Source organism: Zootoca vivipara, chromosome Z1 (genome assembly GCF_965207765.1).
Source record: "Zootoca vivipara chromosome Z1, rZooViv2.hap1.1, whole genome shotgun sequence".
NCBI classification, from domain to species: domain Eukaryota; kingdom Metazoa; phylum Chordata; class Lepidosauria; order Squamata; family Lacertidae; genus Zootoca; species Zootoca vivipara.
The window spans coordinates 31,543,548-31,553,440 of NC_142583.1; the positions used below are offsets into that span (position 1 = coordinate 31,543,548).

The 9,893-nt window shown below is 48.3% G+C and overlaps 1 protein-coding gene across 4 annotated transcripts in view; it reads right to left on the reverse strand.

Annotated features, from left to right (window-relative positions):
- The window catches only part of TLL1 (tolloid like 1), a 131,219-nt gene extending 121,695 nt beyond the window's left edge, over window positions 1–9,524 (reverse strand). For 2 of the 4 annotated variants that reach the window (XM_035112116.3, XM_088660070.1), the window contains exons 1-2: window positions 9,254–9,524; window positions 8,242–9,003 (exon numbers count right to left, since the gene is read on the reverse strand). In XM_035112116.3, the coding sequence (XP_034968007.3) occupies window positions 8,242–8,395 (154 nt within the window). In that variant the 5' untranslated portion in view covers window positions 8,396–9,003; window positions 9,254–9,524. Of the gene's footprint in view, window positions 1–8,241; window positions 9,004–9,253 lie in introns of those variants that run through there. The other 2 variants (XM_088660056.1, XM_035112117.3) reach the window with 2 other exon arrangements.
- Between the last annotated feature and the right edge of the window lie 369 nt (window positions 9,525–9,893).

Sequence of the window (9,893 nt, forward strand, 5' to 3'; positions counted from 1 at the left end):
GGGGTGCCTGGGCTAAACCCTACACAAATCCAGAGTGGAGACCCTAAGATGGTTGGATGGTGGCTTGCATGCCTCCTTCTGGAAACTCCTGCATCCAAGCTGGTGCCAAAAGTTTTGTTCCGCCAAGGGGGGCGGGTTGTCGTCTGGGCAGCCCAGGACCTCCATATACACTGCCAAGGCTTGCACCCCGGAGAGGTCACTTTGGTGCTGCTAATGCAGCAAAAACAACGTGGAAGGCAGCAGTTAGGGGTTAGTGGTCTCTGCAGCCACAGCAGGCACTGTGATTCTCCAGTGGTTTGTCTGCATCCCTAGAGGCGCACCCCATTGTTTCTCAAGACAGACTGATGCCAACAACATATTCACTTTCCTCTCTCATACCATAATGACTCAAAAGTTACATTTTTTATATGTGTATATACAGAGTTTCCAGGATTAAAACAAAAACAAAATTGTTGCATATACCCTGCAGATTGGGGGTGGGAATCTGAAGCCCGGTGGCCAAATGTGGCCTCCATGCCTCTCCCTCAGGCCCTTGGGATTCTTCCAAGCCACACCCCTCAGCAGCTCTGTTTCACACGATCCTCCTCAAGTGTTTTTGCCTGTATGGAATATGTCCTTGAACTCTTATAGTGCCTCTGACTTGACTTGCTGGAGGAGGATAGAGAGTGGGGATGCGAGAGAAACTGGCTTACTGTACAAAAGTAAAAATTACATAGATTGCTCTGCCCTCTTTTGCCTCTGGCATTGCTCACTATTGGTACGTGGCCCTTGGACAGTTACACAGAAGGAAATGTTGCCCTAGGGGTGAAAAGGGAGCCCTGCTCCTGACCTAGAGGCTGCACATTGCCCACTTGTAATAAATGGATGAAGTTATTACCTACCATGAACCTCAAGCTGAAGACTGACTTCATCAAGGCCCAGGGTTCACAGCATATTCTTCAGCTGTGCTGCAAAAGGCATATTTCCAACTAACAGACCATGATGCTGGTGAATCAAAACACTGGTTGAAGCAAATCAGTTTTGCTCCTCTGTGCTTGCTCTCTCGCTTGGTACCACTGCCCCAAAGTCCTGCCCATTATACCCTCTGTCTCTCTAGCGAAGTCATTTTCAATCTTCATTTCACCTGACCCAGTTCTTCCCCCTCCCTACCCCCATCTTATTTCTGAGAAGCTTTGCAGGGTTGGGAGAACCCTTATGCCTTGAGACAGGACGAGCAAACTAGCTCTCCACACTCCTCATATTCTGCAACATGGGAGGAAGCACATGTACAGGAGACAAGCAAAGGGTGCCACAAAGGCCAGCGGTTAAGCAGTGGAAGAGCTTAACCCGACAGAAAGGCTGTGGCAGATGTGAGGCGGTGAGCCTTAAGAAACCGGACGCCACAAGCAAAGAAAATGACAAGAACAAGCGAATGGGGTTGCTTGCCACAGCCAGCAAGGAAATTTGCTCAGAGCAACAGTTGAAGAACTACTGAACAGATGGGAGGTTGAGACAAAATGAAGTGTAAATGTAGACAGTGTGACTAACTTTCCTCACAAAGGATGGGGGGGTATAACCATAAAAGAAAGCTAAAAATAAGAGCATGATAGTTGCTATAGTTGCAACACAGATAGGGCAGAAAGAGCCATCTATGTCTAGTTGGGCTTGCTATGTCCTTGGTCACTTCCTTGCCCAGAAAGCTAAAGCTGTGTAACTCTTGCATTTCACCAGTACACCTAGTTTGAAGACATCCGCTTGGCTCTCTGGGGCCTCTATAATGCTGTAGAAAGGCCAGTTTCTTTTGCCATACACACCCGACTCAAGTCATCTGAGTCCCAGTCAGCCCCACTACCCGAAAGCCAGAAAATGTGGAATTCTGCTTCATCTCAAAATAGCCCCACAGTTCAAAGAAAACTAAACTTTGCCACTCGCATACTTCAACATTCTGATTTCTAGAAAAAATCTAAAAACGGGTCATGTTGCTCCTCTCCCTCAAAACTCTGGCAGAGCTTTTTTCAGCCGGAACTCACTGGAACTCAGTTCTGGCAGCTCTCAGGTGGGCGCCATTGCCATTATAAGAGAACAAGGGAGGCATTCATGGTGAGTTCTGGCACCTCTTTTTCTAGAAAAAATAGCACTGAACTCTGAGCACAGTGATCAGCCTTCCTGAACCTAGTGAGCCAGGACATAAGGTAAGGCCAAAAGTTGTAGGGATTTGAAACCACTCTCTGTATGGAAGGGAGGCCATTTGTTGTGGTAGCCAGAAATGTAAGCCTGGAAATGGGTCAATCCATCTTCACACACACGGTATCCTCAAAGTGAAGGGGATAGGCAGCTCCCGTGGAAGCCAAGATCATATCAATGGTTGCAGAGTGCACAATTCACATCTCTCCCCGGCTGAGTGTTTTTCTTTCTGTGTCTCCACCAAAGGCATCTGTAAACAACTCAGCTCGAAGCAAGGGCATCGCTTAAAGTTCTCAGTATCATAAATAATATATATTTGTTTATATAAACTGTTTATTCTGCATGAAATATTAAATCAAATGCATTCGTTCTCAGCATCAGATAGATAGATAGAGATATAGAGATAAAGATAGAGATAGAGATAAAGATAGAGATAGAGATAACATCTGACATCACCAATATGTTTCCATTCTTTTCCTTTCCTGTTTACTCTAGAATATCCATGCCACTAACATTTTAGAGTAAGCGTCTTGGGATTGACCAGAACCTTAAGCATTTCATTGTGTGAACTATTTCAAAATCTTACGAAAATATGGCACAAATTAATTTTTTCCCATTTAACACCGGCAATGCAATCCCGCACAAATTGATTCAGAAGTGCTGCAGTGCTCCATGGGACTTATTACCAGGTACGTGAGCATAGCCAGGTAACTGCCAGAGCCTTAGCCTACAAACCTGGCTGCAAAACTTGGAAGTAAGCCCTATCAACATCAATAGGACTTATGTCTGAGCAAATCCAGTCAGGGGCAGCCTCCGAAAGTTCAATAGCTGGAATACCTAGCTGGGAATGAGCCACGCTGAATTCAGCAGGGTTTACTTCTAAGTAAACAGATAAAACTGGAGAGCTCAGAAGCTTGAAATAGCTCTGCTCAAAATGTCTCTAATTTTTGTGTGTGAGCTGAGCAGATGCAAATTCATTTGACTTCTGCTGTTGTACATTCCTCATCTACAAGCAAAGAATGTTTAGCAATTTATACCAAGGTGATACATATTTCTACGATTAGAAAAGGAATCATGCGATAGGGAGCCTATCTGGCACTGTCAACACATACTCCGCAATAATTATGACTAAAAGCAACCAAGTAACACAGCCATTACTCAAATCGCTTACTCTGGAGTGCACCCATCACTCCTCCAACCTCAAGCCACTTGATCCCATCCTTTGGGGAAAGAATAAATAATTGAGGATTGTGGCCAAAAGGAACGCTGACTTTGGCTGAACTAAGTCTCATGGAACAAAGTAAGTAATGCAAAAGAAGTGACCACAAAGCTCAAGCACTTGTTTTACTCTCCAGCTGCAGCACATGGACCAATGTTGTTTATAGTACTCTTTCAAAATGAATTTGGCATACACACACACTACAAAAATATGTCATTGTGAGCTCAAAAGCCATGACTCAAAAACCATAACCCCCAATGCCAGGAAAGTCACTGAGTGGGATCCAATGGATCCAATATGAACTCACTCAAGCCCCTTAAATAGCCTTTAAATCTAACATGCGATCGTGCTGATGTTTCATGGAAATCTGGAAAAGCAGGTCTTCCATTTAGAGAGAACTTTTACATATTAACTCATCTGTAATGAAAACTGAATTTGAGGTTATCTAAGGCACATTCAATTTCGTCATAACTGTTGACCAGATAACACTTCACAAACCCAAGCACCAGAATTAATAATATAAAGCATTATTCACAGGGTGGAAGCAAACTTTGCTAAGATTTACTACCTACCCCTATAACATACAGCACACAATTAATACTATTAAAAGCTTTCTGAAAGAACCACAGATTGATATTGCCCTATGCAGAAGTCTCTCTCGCACACTGCACCTGCGCTTGAGCAGGGCTGCACTGACCAGCCCCATCAGCACCAACTAGCTCTGCCTCCTGGCATCCCCATGTACAGACAGAAAGTCTGAAGGGAGGATCCTTCATACATGCAAGCTACACATGCAAAATTGGCCTCCTTACCTTTGTTCATTGAGCAGAAGCCAGAAGCAGGGCTAGTGGGCGTGGCCTTACATATTCATCCAACATGTGAGACGAGCGTCTCTTAGATGCAATTCAGTTTAGAGTTCCTTGCCTCAAGGGGAGACAGTTGCATAGATCAGCGTTTCTCAACCGCTGTTCCGCGGCACACTAGTGTGCCGCAAGACGCTGACTGGTGTGCCGCGACGTGCGGCGACGAGAAGGGCGATTTGCATTGTCACGTGCCTGGCGGCCGCCAATACTCAACACTAACCCACCAGAAAGGAAGCCGGCCGGGTCACGACGCGGGGCGAGCGCAGCTCTCAACAGCCACCACCACGGGAGGGTGGTTTTAGACAAACTTAAAGAACCTGGCTGGATGAGCTCAACCTGAAACTTGCTCAGCAAAGGATTGTGCTGGCAGAGAAATCAGCGGCTTGTGAAGCCTTATTACAGGAGATTGCAACCAACACAGCAATTGGCAAGTGTTTCTTACAGTCATAATTATATAGTCAATATAGGGCGGCACAGAGTTAAAAATTTTAACTTTTTAAATGGTGGTGTGCCTCGTGATTTTTTTCATGGAACAAGTGTGCCTTGGCCCAAAAAAGGTTGAGAAACACTGGCATAGATCCAGGGGTTTCACCTTAAGCATGGAAGAAATTCACGTGGGAGGCATAAGGCTCTTCCACGCACTCCAGCCAAGCATTTGAATATTGGGTTTCTGGCCCAAATGAGAAATATTTAAAAGCTTGGTTGGAGGAATGAGCATCGCCACCGCCCATATGTTGGAATCTGATCCACTTTGCTTGTCCAAAGGTGGTAAAATCATCTGCCCTGAACTGATCTTTCCTCTTTCTTATTCCAGTCAGTGACACTTAAGTTGCTATGTCAGTGATGATTTATTGACCAGCCTTGGTAGGAACTTTTATAGCATACTTTTTGCAGGGTTGTTTTTTTTAAAAAAATCCTTTTAAAATCAGTTTTGGTTATTTAAAAAATAAAGTCCAGTGGCATAGTTCTGATCCTACCCACTGCTGCTGATTTGCCTGGATCAAAAATTAACTGTCAGTCAAGGTGACTTTAGGAGACTCAAAAAAACTTGTTCCATGATCTGAAAGGCAAAATTTGCCATGTTTCCTAATCCAGAGTGCCCTTAATCTCTTTAGATCTGCCATTCAGTGACTGTCCAGTGAACTGTCCGATTCAGGCTGCAAACCTATACACACTTTCTCTGGGGAAAGCACAACTGAATTCAGCAGGACTTACTTAAGAGTAAACCTCCACCGGCTTCTGCTGTGAAAATATATTTTTGTGGGATCAACTCTGATGTAACACTTTTCATACAGTGATACAGTGGTACCTTGGTTTACAAACAGTCTGGTTTGCATACGTTTCAGATATAAAACACATCAACCCCGAAGTGCGTGTCCTTGTTTGCAAACTTTTTTTTGGATTACAACCTTTTTTATTATTACGAATGAATTTTTTTGGAGGCCCCATTGGTGAAAGCTCACCTTGGGTTACAACCTGTTTTGGTTTACAAACAGACCTCCAGAATGGGTTATGGTTGTAAACCAAGGTATGTGGAATGTTGGGGGGGGGGTTCCAGAGAATACCCAGCAATGATACATGAACAGGAGACTTGAGTCTTTCCAGTTACTACTCCTGAGTATTTCCCACAAGATCCACCTGTGTTTTGTCTTCCACTATAATGTCTTCCACATGCATGCCTCTTAAGTGTTTTCCTCTGTGGAGGAATTATGCTATAACTGAATTGGCACCTTGGACTTGATCCCAAACTCCACTGCACTGGAAAGCTCCTATCTGTTTTGCAGCTGGAGGTGATAAAGTCTGGAGAAGTAAGATATTGCCATGGGAAAGTCACTTCCCATGCAGAATGGATTCTTCCTTAACGCAAAAGAAGGGCTTACCTAGAGCAGGGATAGGGAACTTGTACCCTGAAGATATCCCATCAGCCACAGCCAGCATGCCCAGTGGCCGGGGTTGATGGGAGCACCGTCTGGAAAGCCACATGTTCCCCATCCCTGACCTCAAGGGCACTTTTTCCCCCATCTCTGACCCTAAGGGCAGTATCCTCCCATCACCAGTACACTAAACAGGAAGCTAAAGACCGAATCTGCTGCTGCTGCTACTACTACTGTTGCTACCCTCTCTCTCCATGCATTTTCGCTGAAGCCATAACACCTGCCGGTTCCAGAGGATGATTACGGGCCAGCAATCCCAAACACCCCCTCCTCTCATTCCCATTAAGAAAATCACTGACTCAGCAAAGCCTGCAAGAGAATGGGTTTTCTACCCTCAGAAGAAGTGTCTGCCATAGGTGATCCAATGATCGCCTTGTGCTGTAAATAAAGGAAGGAGAGCTCTGGACAGAGACATTTTTTACCATCTATCTTTGTTCAAACTAGGATTACATTTTGTCTATATAGTATGAATGCAGAAACCACATGGGAAAGATTATGAACAATCAACTTCATTTCCTGTGTTCTAAAACCAAGAAGTTAACAAATGTTCACACAGAGAGAACATGGAACACTTGCTAGGTGTGGAAAATGATCTAAAGCTCTGCCTGGAAGTTACGGGCTTCAGTATAGGAGTTTGTTTTGAGTAAAGATGCATAGACTAGGGCAGCTGCATATTGCAGAGCTGTTGGATTATGTACTGTAGTGGAAACAATTTAATTCTCAGGTCAACTGAGTTGATTCTATCCCTCGCCAAGCAAGTATTGATTCAAAATAAGTAGCAGCCTCTACATGAGGTATGGAGAACCTGTGTGGCCCTCCAGCTTCTGTCATTCCTGACCATTGGCCATTCTGCAGTTGGTGGCAGTACCCCAGCAATGCCCATCATGTATAGCTGGAAGGGATCCCATGTGTCATCTAGTCCAGCTCTGCCCCCACCCCCACCGCTGTATGTCAGTCTGAGTCAGGGTTCACTGAGTCTGGCTCCTCAGGACCCCATTTCAGCACAAGTTCTCAATCTTGGCGCATGAGATGTACTAACAGAGGTGTTGGATCCAGACTTAGCTATGCTTAGACCCACTGAAATCAAGTTGGAAAACCCATTGAAATCAATGAGACTTGTGTTAATAATAATGACTAGCTTAAATCCCTTTGATTTCCGAGGGTCTGCTCTGAGCATGGTTCAGGCAGGATCCAATCCAAATAACAATGTGTTCACAGATTACCTTACATTGCCCATTAAACTGGTGCTGCAAAGCTATGAGATGAAGTGGGGGCAGAGGGTGGAAGAGTGATTTCCAGACAACCTTGACCTTCTCATTTCAGAATTAAAAATCTTGAAAGGGCCATAGGACTGCTCTGCTCCCTACCAGTCCCCCCTCCCCCATCCTCTCTCTCCTCTGTAGCCCCAAGCAGAAGAAACCTGTTTTGACTAGCGCCTCAATCTGGAGAGAAGGGGATTTGGGGAAAGACGAGAGAGAGAGAGAGAGAGAGAGAGAGAGAGAGAGAGAGAGAGAGAGAGAGAGAGAGAGAGAGAGAGAGAGAGAGAGAGAGGATGAAATCGAGAGGATGAAATCATCCCGGAGAAAGTTGGGATTCCTGCCGTCATCAAGCGGCACGGGAAACAAACTCCAGATTTCTCTCTGTTGTGGTTGATGTGCCTGGAAAGCAGGTTTGTATTCCAGGCACAGCTGCAAAGGAAAAGTGTATGCACTCGTGGGGACATAGCAGGCTTGCAAGCCCGAGGAAAGCAGGTTCTTCGAAATCTACCCCCAGCGGCATTATTGCAAAGAAAAAGGAAGACGAGCGCGAACCCCACTGCGCCTGCCCCGGCTTCTCACGCTTCCTCTTGGCCATGCCTGTTTGGAGTGTCCCACGCCGATCCGGAGGAGGAGGAGGAAGCAGGTGACCTGCCCCCGCTCCTCTCCTCTCTCCCCCTCCACGCACACACACAGACACACAACTCCCCAAACAAGGGAAGCCAGACAGCCCCTACTTTGGGAAAGAGCGCACGGGAAAGCACCGGGGGCTGGGCGGCGAGCCCAACGAGGTCCCCTTAACTCACCGGCTTTGCAGGGATCCTTATAATCGATCGCTTCCGCCTCGTCCCCTCCGTCGAGCTCGTAAGCGAATTCGTCGTAGTCGATCCCGGAGCCGCGGGCGAGCTTGCCGCACAGGGTCACGCCAGCCAGCCACAGAGCCACCCTCCAAGCCAGCATGGTCACGCTCCTCCCCAGCCCAGACGGGGAGAGAGAGAGCGAAGGCGCCGCCGAGTGTCAGGAAGGGGGGGAGCGTGTATTTGTGTGTGTGAGAGTGGTGTGTGTGTGTGTGTTTGGGGCTTGCTTGGCTAAGGACGCTCTCCGCCGTCCGCGCTCCTCTCTGGGGGTGTCCGATCCGGATCTGGCGCTTCCCCACTCGCGATGGAAAACACGCGCGCTGGGAAAGGCTTCTCTGTTCGGCCGAGCCCCTGCGTAGAGGCGCTCGCTCGCTTGTCCGCTTCTCTCACCACGTCTGACTGCCCTCCTCGCCTCTGTCAAAGGCCAAGCAAACTTTCCCGGGTTCTCCTTCTCCTCCTCGCTGCTGCTGCTGCTGCCGCCGCCTCCGCCGCTGTTCTTGCAAATTCTCCCGCCACAGCCGCCGCCGCGGCAGCAGCGACAGCAGCGGCGCGGGGCTGCGCGCGGGGGCTCTCGTCGCCTGGGCTGTCCAGCGGCGGAGGCAAGCGCGGGGGATCCTCGGGTCCGCCGATCGCGTCGCGCCGCTCCGGATCCCGTCGCTGCTCCCTGCTCGCCTGCTACTGGGCGGCGGAGTCGGGCTGCACATCGGCGAGCTGCCGAGAGGAGAGAGAGGGAAGAAGAAGAAGAGAGAAAGGGGGGGGGGTCACAAGTCTGTTCCCACCACCGTAGCCCTGCAGTGATGGCAAAGCGCTTGCACTGGAGGGAGCCAGGAAAAGTGCCAAGGCTTCTCCCCCCCCCTTTTGTGTTGTTCTCTGGGCTTCCCTCCACCCCCACCCCTACCCCACTCCTCCTCTTCCCTCCACTCCTCTTAATTCTCGTCCTGGCCGCCAGCATCCTGCTTACTTATTCATACAATCCGGGTCAGGATCCGGGCTGCTGCTGCTGCTGCTGCTCGGCTCCCTCGACGGCCTTAGGGAAACACCACGCGCGACTGCCCGGGGCGCCTCCCTCGCCATAGAGCTGCTGTCTGCCCGGAGAAGCGAGGCATAGCAGGGCTTGGCGGGGCGGGAGGGCGGAGGGCGGCGGCGGCGATCAGAGCGAGGCCATGCTCCGTCCAGGGGTCGCCGGCATCCGGGCGCGGGCAGAAGGGAAGCGTGCGCGGCGGCGGCAGCGACAAGAACTGCGATGAAGGAGAAGTGCAGCGCCTTCCGCGCTCGCTCGAGGAGGAGAGCTGCTGCTGCTGCCGCTCACTTTCCGCTGCCAGCATGCAAAGGCGAGGGGGAAGGAAGCAAAGTTTCTCTCTCTTTTTCCCCAGCACAGTTTGTTTAAATAAAAGGGTATAAGAGGACCATTGATCTGCAAAGTTCAGCCAACGAAAGCCGTTTCAGCTGTACATTTTAAAAAAAAAGTATGCACATACGTTAAGGCAAATTAACATAAATAAATAAATAAATAAGGAAAAGCAGGTTGTGCACCGACAGCGCAGTAGAAATTTATTTATTTATTTATCTATTTTTGCAGACAGCTCGGCTCTGGCTTTCCA